General features: G+C 41.9%; 1 protein-coding gene across 3 annotated transcripts in view; it reads right to left on the bottom strand.

Annotated features, from left to right (window-relative positions):
• The window catches only part of HERC4 (HECT and RLD domain containing E3 ubiquitin protein ligase 4), a 47,957-nt gene extending 31,969 nt beyond the window's left edge, over nucleotides 1-15,988 (bottom strand). For 2 of the 3 annotated variants that reach the window (XM_054982863.1, XM_054982865.1), the window contains exons 1-7: nucleotides 15,893-15,988; nucleotides 12,755-12,840; nucleotides 10,508-10,793; nucleotides 6,688-6,847; nucleotides 4,016-4,092; nucleotides 2,972-3,193; nucleotides 1,099-1,190 (exon numbers count right to left, since the gene is read on the bottom strand). In XM_054982863.1, coding sequence (XP_054838838.1) covers nucleotides 1,099-1,190; nucleotides 2,972-3,193; nucleotides 4,016-4,092; nucleotides 6,688-6,847; nucleotides 10,508-10,733 — 777 coding nt within the window. In that variant the 5' untranslated portion in view covers nucleotides 10,734-10,793; nucleotides 12,755-12,840; nucleotides 15,893-15,988. Of the gene's footprint in view, nucleotides 1-1,098; nucleotides 1,191-2,971; nucleotides 3,194-4,015; nucleotides 4,093-6,687; nucleotides 6,848-10,507; nucleotides 10,794-11,473; nucleotides 11,560-12,754; nucleotides 12,841-15,892 lie in introns of those variants that run through there. The other variant, XM_054982864.1, reaches the window with a different exon arrangement.
• Nucleotides 15,989-16,393: the final 405 nt, after the last annotated feature.

Below are 16,393 nucleotides of genomic sequence, written 5' to 3'. Positions count from 1 at the left end.
AGAAACTTGTGGTATTTATACAAAACAGGCTGTTTTAACACGACTAAAACCTCCAGAAAATTGTGCAAAACTCATGGCACGATGGCGTCTTCATAGCACGATCTCCCATTTAATGGTGTGATTTCTGATGTCATTGTGCCATTAAACGGGAAATCACGCTTTGAAGACACCATCATGCCGCGAGTTTCGTGCGATTTTCTGGAGGCGTTTACAGGTGCGTAAATGGCCAGAGACTAAGTGAAAATGAACTTATATTTACAGATTCACAAATATATATATATATATATATATATATATATATTTACAGATTCACTTTGAATTTAAAGGACAGCATATATACAGAAGCTGTAAAATACGTTACACAACCACAGTTAATGAGCATGGAATGATAAACCTTGGGCTCTAGCACTAGCAAAAAGGGATATCCATCATTAAGGCGGTCACTTACAAGGTTATTGGAACCACATGGAGAGAGCAAAGAAAAATAATAATCTTTCCAACATAGGCTTACAGCTCTTGGAAGCAATATAAGCACAAGCTCTCCTATCTCCCCTCTCCCCTCTTCCAGCAGTTAGTACTAATCATTACATGCCAGACTCTCCTGTATTTTCCAACTATTGTGAGAGCTGTTATGACACAGCATCTTGGGGAAACGGCAGCCACTTAAAAGCCAAGTTGCTAGCTCACTGCTCCCATGTGTTGACCGTTTGCATGCAATAAAAAAAATGAAGAAAACCCAAGTGGCTAAATATAACATGCGACTGGTACTTCTTACGAAGGCTAAAGTGGGGGAAGAGTTCATAGCCCAGCAAACCTTTACAGGGTGCAGTATTAGTTAAAAAAAGGAGACCAACTGATGAGCGACAGTTGCAGAAATGATTTCCCTTCTCTGTACACATGTGCTGCTGTTCACTATTATGCCATGCAAGGCACCTTGGCATCTTTTTGGCAACAGTCTTCCTATTTCTGGTTGAACATGCAGAGCAGCAGCTTGAACTGTGCAAGATTCAGCACGTGGATGAACATATCCCTTCCCACCCATCTATCTCCAATGCCTGACAGGAAAGAGTCATGAGAGTTTCAAGTCGACCACAGTACCTTTGTAAGAGCTGCAGTGTGGTCTTCTCCACAGCAGATGTAAACAATTTTCTGAGATCTTAGTGACTTTAGAAGAAAGGGAACATATCTATCTGAAAGTTGTAATAATTCAGTACATGTAATATACATGCTGAAACAAGCTATATACAAAACCATTTAAAAATAACTAGCTATTAAATCTAGTTTTTCAATATCATCCTTTTTTGCCTAAGAGTTAGAATTCTATGGAACAATGCAGACAACAAACTGCAATGCACTAGGAAGCCTTACAGCTATTTGCATTTTTGAAAACCCCATTGAAAAAATAAATAAAGCATTTATAGCACTTCAGAGTCATAAAGTAACAGATTAACAAGGGATCCACACTAGGGATGTGCAATTCAGGTTCGAAATTCAGCAAAAATACCAAATTTTACCTGATTCATTAAAATTCAGTATTACTGAACTTAAATACTGAATTTAAGTTTACTGAATTTATTTGGTAAAATTCAGTAAACTTCAGTTTACCGTTCCTTTGGTAACGAACAGCAAAGAAACATTGCTTTCTGCCTTTTTTAAACCAGATGGGAAGGGGGAGTGAGTCAGGTAGGAGGGGGAAAGGAAGAGGGGCGCATAAGTGGCCAATCCTTGCAGCAGCTCACCAATGGCATTCTCAAGAAGTGCCTTTTTTAAGTGCTGCAAGGAGTTAAAGTAGGAGGCTTGCCTCAGTCAGCCTCTATTTTGCTCTGGCCTAGAGATTGAGAGACACTTCTCGCTGGTTGCTGCTGGCGGCTGTTGGCTTTCTCTCCTGACCTGCTTTGGATTGTGACTGGATCCTGCTGCCCAGTGAGTGGAGTGCATTCCTGGCTCCTGCCAGCTTTGAGAGTCATTGACTCCCTGGGTTTTTTCTCTCTTTGGGGAGAGGGGGTTGCCCTGCTATCTGGGAGGGATTTTTTTTTTAGTTTGCATTTTAAAAAACTGTTTTGCTGTGTAGGGGAGGGCTTTGATTGGGCTTTTATGTAGGGGGGGCTTTGATTTCTGGCTTTTGAAGCTGGTTTTATTTATTGTTCATTTTCCTGCTTGTTCTTCTGGGGGGGGGGGCTGTTTTCCCCTGTTCTTGGGCTTTCTTTACAGAAGTTTAGTTAGTGTTTTTTGCTGAGTTCTGTTTTCTGTTGGCATAGAAGTTTGGTTTGGTCAGGTGTTCAATGGTTGTTGGTTGTTGTTCCTCTGAGGGGAGTGTTTGTTGGGGTGCTTGGTTCAGTTTGTTAACCTAGTGGTGTTTGGGTGTATTTTTGGAGTATCCTGAGAGAGTTGTGAAGTGTGAATTTTTAAAAAGTGTTTTTAATATAAGCTAGTTGTAGGTTTTCCCCATAGGGGATAATGACGATTGGAGGTGGCTTGGGGCACCGCCTTTGGGGGGGAGTAAAATCCCCCCCCGGACTCCAATCTTTATGAAACATGGATGGTCGTTAGAGGAGAGTTAGAAATAGCCCCCCAGCAAATTTGAGTGAAATTTGGTCAAAAACTACCCCCCTGCAGGCCACCGGAAATTTCCAAATCGAGTTTCTCATAGGAAACAATGGCCGAATTTTCTCTATATTACTGAACTAAAATGAATGAATTCGGTATTCCCGGAATTCTGATTTTTTTTTCCAGTTTGGTATTACCAAACCAACCGCTGTGCACACCCCTAGTCTGCACTTCTAAGTGCTAGACCACAAGGGCAACCACAATTTCTTTCAGCAAATTCTTATGTTTCCTGTGGTCTCCCAGCTACAAAGTTCTCTAAGCATGCAAAAGTAAAGAAGCATAATTCTTTGTTCTTGCTTCTTTTTAAAGACAAACAATTTGCTCAAACAAAACAATATAGAGAAGAGGAAAGCACTGCACTTACCATTATCATCGTTAAGACCAAGCTGGCCAAATTTGTTGCGCCCCCACCCAAAGATAGCTCCAGAAACAGTAAGTACAAAGCTATGGGCACCACCTGCTGCAATCTGGGCAAAAGGTATTCCCAGTAAAGATTTTATCAGCTGTGGGGATGTCTGCTTTTTAAATTCGTAACCTAAACCTAGTTGACCATGCTTATTCTGTCCCCAGGAAAAAACTTCACTTCCTGTGAAAGAGAAACAAAGACATGCATTTTAAAAAAAGATTCATAAGAATTTCTTGTTCTAAGAACTAATCAATTATTTTACATCACACAAAATTCGAACGGTGGCAATAGTGAGTCAGCAAATAAAGGCATTTCTTAATTAAAACAAGAGACTACGCTGTTGCAACTTGCAGCTCACCCAAGATGCCTTCTTGCTCATGGGTTAGTGTTCCCCAAAGAACTCAATTAGCATTCATGCTTACAGATATTAAACTGTTTAAAAAGAGGCAAAGCTCTTTCTGGGATGGCACTCTTACCACCAACCCTTCCATGTCTGAACAATAAAGACTTCCACTTGAAGACCATCCCTATGCTACAATTTCTGATAGAAGTAAAATGTTATTATATAACCTGTCACAGTTTGACAGCAAGGAATGCGAGAATCACAGTGATGTATATACCGCACCCTGTAGATCAGTAGCAGAGGGACAGGCATACAATGACAGGTAATGTACTAGAACCAGCATGAGACTGGGAGAGTAAAAACAGTACAATAAAAATACAAGAGTAAAGAACACATGAGCACAGCAGAAGGGTACAAAGCATAACAACACTGAGAGACAGTATGTGCAAAAAAAAAAAGATAATTTCACTTAGTATACAGGATTCATTTCCATGGCACAAGTCTGCCCAGTTATAAAGTATTTTCTGTGTATTCAATGTTTGTCTCCAAAACAGACTGTTTTACTCTGTTTAAAACTTTTAGTGACCTTTTGTTGATGCTACAACAGATTATAAAATTACAAATAAAAATGTTAATAACAGCCCAAAGAGTTTGGTTACCTTTGGAAAGTGCAAGTGAATGATAATAGCCACAGGCAACCTGCGCTATTTGGATCTCTGATAAGCTTTTAATGTTTCTATGGGAACAAAAAGCAAGAAATGAAGGAAAACAAACAGAACTACATATTGAATATTTTAAAACCATGTAGCTAAAGCCAATTTAAGTATTAAACAGAACCTTCATAACTTATTGGATTTATAAACAAGTGTAGCTCTGTAACTTCTAATCTATTGCTTATCAAAAAGTGGGGGTCTTCTAAAAAAAGTTAACATATTTTCTGTTCAAAAGACAATGGCTGAAAATGAAACATCTTTACTGCAGAACAAATTGTGAAGGAAGATTTCAAAAAGAGTTTATCCTCCTACATTTGTACAGATTTGAAAGGGAATATTTGTGATATTCAAGATATTTTGATTCCTATACAATGGTAGGATGCAGCAGTAATTGTCTGCTGAAAATTGGCACTGCTATCATAAAATGAGACTCTCCTACTCCCCCCCTTCCACTCTAGTCCAGTGAGCTCCCCCAAAGTGCTGTTGCACTGTAGTAGCATGAGGGGCAAACTGGAGGGTCTGCAATGGGAGAGGGACTAAGCAAAATCACTTCCTCTTTTTGCTAGTAAAAAATTTACTGCTGGATGCAACCTAAGCAAAATATTTCTCAATTACTTGGTTAGTAATTGGATGACAGCCCTCCAAGGAAGACCAGGTTTGAAGAGGCAGGCAATGGCAAATCACTTCTGTTAGTCTCCTGCCATGAAAACCCCACCAGGGGTCGCCATAAGTCAACTATGATTTAAGGGCACGATTTTTTAAAGGCTATAAAAATTTAATGTAACCCAGCCAGCATAAAATGTACACACTGGCAGTGATCCAGAAATCTTTTTGGGTACATAGAAGGGGATTCCATCACGTGACCCCCACACACATGCGACCCCCCCCTTCCAACTTAATGCCAACTTAATGCCCTGTTTTGGAAGCTGCTCAAATGCTGCTTGACTAAGAGTCTCTTTACACGAGACATCTTACACAGGGACGCTCAAGTGTAGGGAGATGCAATGTTAGTTGGGAAGCATAGTTAAAAAGACAGGGCCAAAGGCTCTGTCTATTTCACATCTCTATAGAGATCACTCCTCAGAGGGTTTGTTAATTTCATCTTTGCCTCCCAGAAGGCTCTGTCAATTTCGCCTTTGAAGAGGCAAAGATTAAATTAACAAACCCTCTGAGGAGCTATCTTCAGAGAGGTGAAATAGAGCTTTTGGCCCTGTCTTTTTAAATTATGCTTCCTGGCTAACATTGTGTCTCCCTACATTTAAGCATCACCATGTAAGATGTCTCATGTAGACAGACTCTAAGAAAACAGCCTTATTAAGCATATGAAGGTAGCCATGTACAGATACAACCCATGATCTAGAAGTCTGCATGACTCAATTCTGGACACGAAGAGTCATTTAACCATTCTTCTACCACCAACGTACAGTACTAAATTCTCAAACCACTTTTATCCTGCAGAGAGAGAGAAACTTGGCAGAGGAACCTGCTTGGGGGGGGAAAGGCCTCATAAAACACTAAAGCCTATAATGTGTATGCGCCAGTTTGCTGGATCAGAAAGCCTGCTTATCTCAATTATATAACTAAAAGTATTGTCAAAACCAGAAACAAAACAGACAGATGTGTTTTTTAAAAAAATCCCTGAATATTATGTTCTAAATTGAGGCTCTGCCAACTGTGGCATTCAAATACTATGGACAGTCTATTTTAATACTGCATTAAGTACTGAGGCTACCCAGTGAAAATCATGCTACTTATGCAATTAAACAGGCTATATTTCTCCAGAGGTAACTCCATAATTTCAGTTTCAGTTTCCAAATGTATTGAATTATCAGGATGCACACTAGTTCTTAGAAATTATTTTCTTCTAATAGGAAAAAATTAATACTTAGCATTTACATAGCTCTTCAGAGTACTCAATGTGCTTCACAGATATTAACCTGTATATTTTTCCCTGTCAAAGGAAACAGCAGACTTGTGGGGGCAGGGGGAGATAGAATTTACATTTAAAAAAGGCAGAAGGGGAAACATTGGGCCCTCATTCCCCTCCCCACACACCAGTCATAATCCAATTCAAGGCTCCATACCAGATAATATTAACGGGAACTTAGAGAGACAGGAGATCGAATAATATCTTGTCTAATTGCACCTTATAATCTTTAGGACTGTAGTAACGTGAACATTAAAAAGTTAAATTTAGACCTCTCTAGACCACAGTTAGAATCCACCTTTTGTGGACTTTTCTTTCTTATTCCTTTCATCTTTTATATCAGAGTGTTATATTCAATAATAAAGTAATTTGGTTGTTGACCTGTAATAAAAGTTATTTAATAAAGGGGCCTAATACAAAAATGACAACCACGTAATGTAGACTAGTATTATCCCCATGAGGCAGGGGCTAAGGGTGGGAAACAGTGTGTCTAAGGCTACCTATCAAGAACCAGAGACTTCCTACTACCACCTTTCTGGAATTTATACATGTAGATTATGTCCTATAAAGTAAAACCTGAAATATTTTAAATGTGTCCCGACAGAGCAATAAAACCTTTCTACAAAATTAAGACAAAGCATTTTCCTAAGAGGTGCAAATAAAGAAACCTCACATTATGACTTTGCTTTACCTGGGCACTCTAATATATTCTTCAGTTCCAGGAAAGCCAAGCTGTCCATCAGCTGCAAAACCCCAAGCATAGACTTGTCCCTTGTCATTTAATGCTAATGTGTGGGCTTCTCCACATGAAACAGCTACAATATTTTGAGCATCCAGGGCACCAACCTGCTCTGTAAATATCAAAGGAAAAAAGTTACAATCCTTTAACTGCAATTGACAAAACTGTTTCCAAAACACCTAATACAGCCAAAACACCACCCCACAACTAATAGAAGCTGCAAGATTATTATTGGCGAAATCTTGGATTTACTGCCTTCAACAAATAGCTGGTTGAGAAAATGATAGTTTAACACACTTATGGCTAAAATTGCACCATGTAACAATGAGAAAGAAAAACCTTCACGCAAAATGCATTTACTCAAAACTGGCAGTTGTTCATTGTGTACTGGAACACTGTAAAGGAAATACAAAAATGGAGGACATGTTTTATGTATAGAACTTTCTGGTTTGTAAATCACACGCTTGGTATTTGTGTAATGTTATTGCACATCTATTCTTTGTTCATTTATTGATATGGATATAATTTCCCATCTATATAAAATTTTAAAAGGAAAAAAGAAGTATGCCAAGAAACATATTAAACCTTCTTTATTCATCATCAGTTATGATATAATCCAAAAGGCACAATCCTGGAAATCACATCATTATTTCCCAGTGCTCAATAAGGATTATTTTTTCAACTTAAGGAGAGTAACACGAAGAACTGAGGACTAGGTGTGTGCAACCCCAAAAGATTCGAGTTTCCTGCTCCTGGTTTACCCAGAGCAGGAAAAAAAAATCAGGTAAACCCGAAATGGCAAGCCGCTTCGGGTTCGGGTTTTTAAGCCGATTCAGGTTTATTAGGGAAGATTCGACCATTGTTTCTAATGGGAAACACTGCTCCTGGCTATTTGGTTGGCCTGGGGGGGTCATTTTCTTCCCTAATAACACCAAATTTGCAGGGGACCCTCTACCAACCCTTCTCTCACAGCCACCCATGTTTCAGGAAGATTGGACTTGGGGGGGCATGTTATGCCCCCCCAAAGAAGGTCCCCCCACTCGCCACCTATCTCCATTGTTTCCTATGGGGAAAATCAGGGGGAAGGTTCCCAGGAGGCTGAGGATGGCATTTTGCAAGCAAAATTTTATATTTCAATTTCAAAATGCACCAAACCTGAAAGGGACTGTCTCCCAACCCTCCTCCCACAACCACCCAAGTTTCAGGGAAACTGGACTTTGGAGGGCCATGTTATGGCCCTCCAAAGAAGGTCTCCCCAGCCGCATTATTCCCTATGAGGACTGTCTTCAGAGAATCACAATAAGAAAATTTTGATTAAAAATGCACAAAGCCGTATGAAGCAAGTGAGTGAGCAACTAGAAGTGAACTGATGATCGGCCTCCTTCAATACAGCCCAAACTGAGTGATCAACTTCAGAGAGTCATCCAACATTGAATTCTACCCAAATCAAACTGAACCATGTGTTGAAAACTAATGGGCTCTTCTAGGAGGCTGGGGGTGGTATTTTGCAAGCAAAATGCACCAAACCTGCAGGGGACCCTCTCTCAGCCCTCCTCCCATGGCTACCCAAGCATCAGGGAGATTGGGATTTGGGGGGGCATGTCATGGCCCCCTAAAGAAGATCCCCCCAGCCACATTATTCCCTATGAGGACTATCTTCACTCCAGGGAATCACAATAAGAAAAATTTGATTAAAAATGCACAAAGCCATATGGAGCAAGTGAGTGAGCAACTAGAAGTGAACTGATGATCAGCCTCCCTCAATACAGCCAAATCTGAGTGATCAACTTCACCCCAGAAAGGTGAAGTTATCCCATCTTCAAACAAAATATAACATCACACCAGAGAATCACACACACCCAATTTTGGGGGGGGGGGATTTCAGTTTTTGGATTTCTGGGAACAGCATTAATAGCAGCGATTGGCTCTTTGTCTCAGCCAATCACACTCCCTTCCCTGATACCCCCCTCTCCCCCTCCCCCTCCTTCTCCTGATGACGGGAGGGAAGAGAAATGGAAGAGCTCTTTGAAACCTTTTCCCCTTGCCATGGCAAGGGAAAAATGCTTCAAAGAGCAACCCAAAGCAACCCGAATCTCTTTGAGTTGCTCTGCTTCAGGTTTCCTAAATCAGCCCCAGCACTGCCGGGGCCAATTCAGGAAGCACAGATCAACCCAAATTGGGGTTGATCTGTGTTTGGTTCGGGTTAAAGAAACCTGAAGCACACATCCCTACTGAGGACTGAAGAGTAAACAATACAAATAATTCCTTGAGAAAGAATGCATCCTTATGTATCTAAATTTTAATACATTTGCTTCAGTACAAGTAATGTGTCCTCCAAATCCACAGAAGCAAAAAACCACCCAAGTTTATACAACCACTTAAAATTAAATTGCTATTGTCAAGATAAACAGTTGAAAATATTAAAAAACGTGCTCATTTAGAGCACAAACCCTTCAATGACAAAAATGGCAACTGTACTCTTCTTTCATGTAGTTCACTTTCTCCAGGAAGCAAAAATAACAAGCCTGCAGTCACAACACACCCAAACTGATATTTAAAAACTTAGCATTCTTGCCATTTTATAAGTACTAGATAAAAAGGGTTTCCCTCACATACTGTGGTAATGAAGGGAAAAAAGAAAAGTGTCTACGTATCTTCTTGAAGTCTTACTAATTCTGGAAACACTTCAGTAATCTACACAACAGTTTCTGCAGCACTCATTCCATGAAATACCCTGAGTCAATGCATGTGATCATTTTATGGAGCAAGGCCATATCACTTTATATTTTGGTCACTGTATTGTGTATATTTTAATACAGATGAGTGCTGGTTCATGTATACTTGCAAACAGATACATATGTATGTTAAAAATAAATACATGAGAATCACCTTAGCCACAAATGATGCTAACAAGCATCAGTTGCAGTTTTCCAATTCAAAATTCACTGTACTGCTGAATGAGAATCGATTTAAAGGGGAAAACAGTATGCACACACAGGGAGCCTTCATTCCTGTGTAAGTACAAAACTTCTCATATTGACCCATTCCCACATGTATTAACTCAGGCTTGCCATCTCTGATTTAAACCACATTTCAAAAAGATTTGAAGGACACAGGGTGCCACATTGTATGATTTCTCTAAAATGTGTGAATATGGCAGGCCAGATAGGCTCTACGTATTTTTTGCACATGAGCTACTTTATAAACCTTAAAGCTTCATGATTTTTGAAAAAGAGTTTTATGAAACAAGAATTAAACATAAGCATTTTAATTAGTCTGATGTATTAAAATATGTGAACTGTCAGGGCTGAATCGAGGGGGGGACAGGGGGGGTAGTCTGCCCCTGGCGCCACCAGGGAGGGGGCGCTGGGAGCAGCTGCCAGCGGGTGCAGGCAGCAGCGTGGGCAGCCTTGCAGTCCCCCGCACTGCCTTTCACCTGCCCCACAGGACAGGGGGCAGGTGAAAGCAGCGCGGGGGGCTACGAGGCCACCCGCACCATTCGCCTGCAGGGAGGCGAATGGTGCGGGTGGCTTCCCAGCTCCACACACTGCCTCTGCCGTTCCGCCCTGCATGATGACGTCACCGAAGTGACATCATCACGCAGTGCGGGGAGCACGCGTGCGCTGTGTGCGCGCACAAGAAAATCAGTCTAGGGTTGCCCTGGGTGCAGGCAACCCTAGATCCGGCACTGTGAACTGTTACCTGTTATCCTCCACACACACCCATCTCACCAAAATACATATAATACCCCCAAATACTGCTTTTAACTTACCTGGTCTTTTTCTGGATTTTTCATGTCCTAATTGTCCTAAGTCATTACATCCACATGTATACACAGTCCCATCATCCAAAACAAATACAGTGTGCCTTAGTCCACAGCCTACATCTTGAACATTCTTGTTTAGGAAGAAGCGACATTTTCTGGGTTCGAGTACAACCTCTTCATCAATGCCCCCCAGTCCAAGCTGTCCAAACGAGGCATTTCCCCAACACAACATGTTGCCACACCTCTCAATTATCTGAAAGGTTCAGTGTTCAAAAATATTCTTTCTGCATCACTGTCACAAGGAGAAAAATAAACTAAGTCAGTATATCAAAAGGAGAAAAATAAACTAAGTCAGTATATCAAAATACAGGAGTCTTACTATTTATAGCAGGATTCACAACTTTCAGCCCTCAGTTATTTTGATTGGCGCAAACAAAAGGTGTGGTAAGAATTTCAGTTTGCATTGTAAGCCTGGGAAGCTTTAAGGCTGCTGAACAATGATCTTTTAAAATGTGATCTCTTTATATCTTCTAGCTTTGAAGAACTTTCCTGTCGCTGGCACTTTTAGAGGTCAAAGCATTAAAAACGGTCAACTTTTGTTACCGATGTGGTTATGTTACTTCAGAAGCAAATGAGATGCAAAAATGTAATCTCTGAATCATTTAATGAACAAATGATGGCAGGTTAACAAGACAGGATTTTAAAGCACTGTTGATTCATTCATATATTGATCTGAATGTAAATTTACTAGCAGAGGAACCAGAGTACATGTAAATTTACTACTGTGCTTTTTAAATGCAGTGAGCATTTTAAATTCTGAGTTTTTACATTCTGAGTTTTCAACTCCCCTGTTTTTTTGACAATGAAAAGTTTGTCACCATTCCTTATCATACAGTAGAATTCCCCCTTAATTTCAGAACTGAAAGAAGGCCTTTTTTGCACAAGCAATTTTTGCTGCATTTGGCCCCATACCTCTTCAGTTTTTCTGAATTCCAGAAGATTAACTCCACTTCAGATTTCAATGTGGCATTTTCCTACGCAGAAAAAGCACAGGCAGAAAACTTGGAAGAGAACCCTTGAAATGCTGCATTGAAATCAGAAGGAAGAGTTAATTATCTGGAATTCGGAAGAAACCCAAAGAGGTAAGGGGCCAAACACAGCAAAAATTGCCTATGCAATAAAGGCCTAAGAATATTCTTCGGGCCAAAGGACTGTAATTTTCCATCCCAGGCTCATGCAATCAAAACACTGTCAAATCAAGTTAGGAAGTATATACTCCCATCTTCTCAAACATCAGGAAAGATTTAAAGAAAGCTGTCAGCACGTACATTATACTTCTAGCACCTATAAGTCTAACAAAATGTGTGGTAGGGTATGAGCTTTCGTGAGTCAGCTCACTTCTTCAGCTACCATATGTGACTCACGATACCATGTGTGACTTACAAAATTTTGCCTCTACAGATATAGTCAAGGAAGCAAACAAGCTGAATGGTTTCCAGACTCATTTCTTGCCATGAACAAACCAGAGTTTGTTTCTGCAATCTAAATGCAACCATTGTTCTAATCAAATACAGTACTGTCAATCAAGTTCCCTTATTCTGTATTGGAAGAGACAGCTAACACAGAAATGTAAAATTACCAGAAATCTTGGCACGGAGGGGAGGGGAATCCCAGGTTTCTATTTTTTCCACAGATCTTCACATCTAAGCTAATACCAAAGATTATTTCCATACCAAATCTATGCACACTTTCTTGAAAAATAAGTCCTACCAAAACCAATGGAACTTACGTTCCCCGGAGACCGCTTCAATCAGCGGATAAATGTTTACTGGTGGTCCCCGGCCCTAAGGAAGCCCGCCTCACTTCAACCAGGGCCAGGGCCTTTTCAGTCCTGGCCCCAGCCTGGTGGAACACTCTGTCAATGGAGACCCGGGCCCAGTGGGACATATTATCGTTCCACCGGGCCTGTAAGACGGAGCTGTTCCGCCAGGCGTTCGGTGGTTGAAGGGGGCGGTGCCATGTCAGCCTCCCACCTTTGGGGTGGGGGAGGGTTCTCCCCACCATTGCACTTGGTTAATTTATTTCATTATTGTTTTGTATATTGATTTTAGTATTGTTTTTTGTTTTTATCAATTTTAAACTGTTCACTGCCCAGAGCCCCTGGGATGGGCGGTATATAAATTGAAATATAAATATAAATAAAAAATACTCCTACAGGATTATAGCATTAGACTGAAAAAGATAAATATATACCACATTTAGGATACACTGAGGATGCCATGAACTGGAACATATTCCTCAAAGTAGCTTTCACGCATCCATGTCAATGGTGAGTCAACCTGTGTTACAAGAACATAAACAGCACAGTAAGTTTAAGATCCATATTTTCATTTAAAAAGAAATGTGCTTTGAAAAAATATAGAGAAAACCAAACTAGTCATCCAATTATAGCTATCTGGAGAGCATCAGAGAGGATACACATATCACAACAACCCACCATATTAATTTTTTGTCGTGATTAGATGTGCCACACAAAGACAGCACCTACAGCACCCCACCACATTTTATTATGCTTTGGTCATAGTTAGATGTGCCACACAAAGACAGCACATTATGCAATGCTCCACACCTAACCATGTTCCACCCAATGCACATTCTTTTCTCATTATTCATTCATTGCCTCTCTGCTAAAAAGAATAATTTTGCAATGGTAGAACAACATAGTGAAAAGTTCACCCAAGCCTTCAGAGAAAGATTCCCTTCCATATTGCTTAATTAAAATGTGCTTTGAGCTTCAAACTCAAAAAATCCCAGACTCACGGCAAACTCTTACTTTATCTTTCATTATGAATCACTACCGTTACGTTACTGGTTTACAGAAGAGTAATGCACTTATTCGGGATGAGTTATACAAAACTCTTAATCGACATCACAGAACAAGTACACAGAGAACTCAGATTATGGTAAATTTTAAGGCCCGTTCTGGTACAACTTTGAGACCCACGCTTCACACTGCATGGCACAATGCCATTAAGAGATTTATATCCGCAGTGATTTCACTGAAATGTAGAATAAGTCTCAGCTTCACAATGAAACAGCCATACCTGACAATGTTTAGTAATGGTTCTTTAAAAACTAATACCTAAAGATGCTTCCATTAGCCAGTTTTAAATTACAACTATTATATGATATTTATATTTACTGTAAACACACTAGCTCCTTCAATACTGAATATGCCAGGGCTAGACAAATCCCTGCCACCAGGTCACCAACGTACTTAGAAATTTGATTTCACTGCGGCTCATAGCGTTTCAGGGGACGGGAGCAATAATTAAGAGAATATGTTCATACATAACTCTGAAGGCTGAAATATTTGTCAAGGCCTATAATATATTAAACGGGCATTCTGGTTATAACATACTTTGTAAACTGCTCTGAGTGGGCGTTAAGTTGTCCTGAAGGGTGGTATATAAATCGAACGTTCTTGTTGTTATCTTTATAACTAAAAATGAACTGGCACACTAATGTCAGTCGATCCAGGGGCAAAGAATTAAGTTCCAATACAGCTTTTAAGAAATGGCAATACCCTCCCCTTGAAATTCCAGTAGGCAAATCTAAACCACCATAGCCCTGCCATTTATACCCACTTACCAATTAATGCTGTCTAACCCACTAACCAGTTAATGCTGTCTACACATATCACTCACATGGCAGATCAATAGTTTTGTCAATAGTTTCAATGGAAGAAAATACTTATTTTGGAACCTGTACCCAATGTCATCAGTGGTTTGTGGCTGCATGGAACATATCAGCTGGAGCTCCCTGATCCATTTATACGGACCACTGCTCTACAAAGAATGTAGTAGAAAATCCACAGTTCTCCCAACACAAGATTGATTCCATATGGGAAAAAGCCATGTAGAACCCCTTTAGACTGTAAGCCCTCCGACAGGCACCAGTGTCATTTCTATGTAAATTACAGGGTATCGCAATACTTAGCGCTAAGTAAATGTTATGTAGGACTAGGGATTGCCAGCATTAACGTTATATAACTGCCTAGAATACACTGGGCCTCCTTTATTATTAGAACACAATACAACAGTCGAACATGAATTGTTCCAATAATGTTTCATATGTCAACCCTGTATAGCAATACCGAATACAGAACTCTGTACAAAATAGGCACCTCAGGTGAACTTTTGACAAAGTATGATCAGCAGCATGGGAGGGGAGCATGCTATTTGGTTTTAATCTGTATTGTTTAAATTATGAGTTCAAAGCTGCCATAAGCAAAAAGAAAAGGCAGTGTGTAAATATTTTAATTAATAAATAATAAACTGTGCTGCATGACTTACAAAGGAGTAGATCTTCAGGCCCTGGCTTGGCAGGAAAGAAAAAAGGGGCCTGTGGGGGCTGGCCCTGTCAGGGACAATCCAAACCCCGTCCATGAATGATCAATTTTCATTTAAGCCAAGCAAGCAAGAAAGCCTTTAATGTTTTCACTAGAAAAGGGGCCTTAGGGCACACAGGGTGGAAAATCTGATGTGTTCTTCCTAATTGCTCACTAAGAGCTAACCCCTATAGCTGCATAGATGTGCAACTGGATTTCCTACTTGTTCTTTTTTTTAACATGGGGTGGCTGCCATTATTCGCCCCAGACGCTGGAAAAGAGGATATGTAATCCCCACACACACACACACACATTATTTCACAGATCTAAAGTTCTCCTCCACCGTAAGGGAAAAAATGCAGGCACAAAACGCATACCACTTGGCCTCAAGCAGCCGAGCAGCAGCCCCGCCACCCAGAGCTCCGGGCCAATGACTGCGCTAACATTAGGGTCACCCACAGAGCACCACTAAGCCGCCTGCGCTTTAAATTCTACGCAGATCAAAGTATCGGCTGCAACGAACGCGCGAGACGCCCCCACCCCGAGCGCCTGCAGGGCCCCTTGCCCAGGCTCCGGGCCCGCTGCGGGTAGAACTTGTTTGAAAAAAGAAAAGAAACGCCGCCTCGCCTTTCCCCCATAGGCCGCAGCGACCGCGAGCGGACAGCGCCTCGCCTCCCGCTGGAAGAAAGCCAACTGTCAAAGTCCGGTGCGGCGCCTGCCCTGCCCACCCACCACCCCTGCGCCCGCCACACGGGCCTGGCTGGCTGGCAGACGTGCAAGCGGCGAGCTCCCCCAAGGCATGAGAGGGAGGAAGGCGCTCCTCGGGGCGGTCCGCCCTGCCCGCAGCCCCGGCCAGTCCCAGCTCCTTCCCCGGCCGCCTCAAACCGCCTGTCACGTCAGGCCCCGGCCTCCCCTCTAAGCCCGCCTCGGCAGCCAGCCGCACTGCCCGCTTCTCCTCGTTTCCCCCCGCTGTGGCGTCCCCCTCCGGAAACGGGACTCACCGGAGCCCCGGCGGGAAAGCGCCCGTCTCCTCCGAAAGGGCAGGCCGGCGCTCGGGCCGCGCGGCGAGAACAGGCCCAGAAGCGCCGGCTCGGCCCTCTCCGCGCGCAGGCGCCTCAGCACCAACTCCCCTTACGGAGGGAACTGAAGCCGGCGGGAAGCAGGTCCTGACTCAGCCTTTCTCGGCTCCCCCGAACAGGAGAGAAGCTGAAATGAGCCCCCGCTTCTGTTTTCCCGGTGGGAGAGGGGGGCTGTTTTCTCCCTTTCGCCTTCGCTCAGGAAAGAGGCTTATTATTAGTAACCCCTCACCATATATCCATCCACAGAACTCTGAAGAAGTGAGCCGTGACTCACGAAAGCTCATCCCCTACCACAAACTTTGTCAGTCTTATAGGTGCTACTGGACTCTTGCTCTTTTCTACTGCTACGGATAAAGTGTCTCTACAGAAGGAAGCTCAAGTATAGGGAGACGCGATGTTAGCCGGGAGCCTAGTTGTGGAAGG

The sequence above is a fragment of the Eublepharis macularius genome, chromosome 6 (assembly GCF_028583425.1).
Source record: "Eublepharis macularius isolate TG4126 chromosome 6, MPM_Emac_v1.0, whole genome shotgun sequence".
Taxonomy (NCBI): Eukaryota; Metazoa; Chordata; class Lepidosauria; order Squamata; family Eublepharidae; genus Eublepharis; species Eublepharis macularius.
Note: the sequence above shows the minus strand (reverse complement) of the source record. Positions and strands in the feature narration are given on the sequence as shown.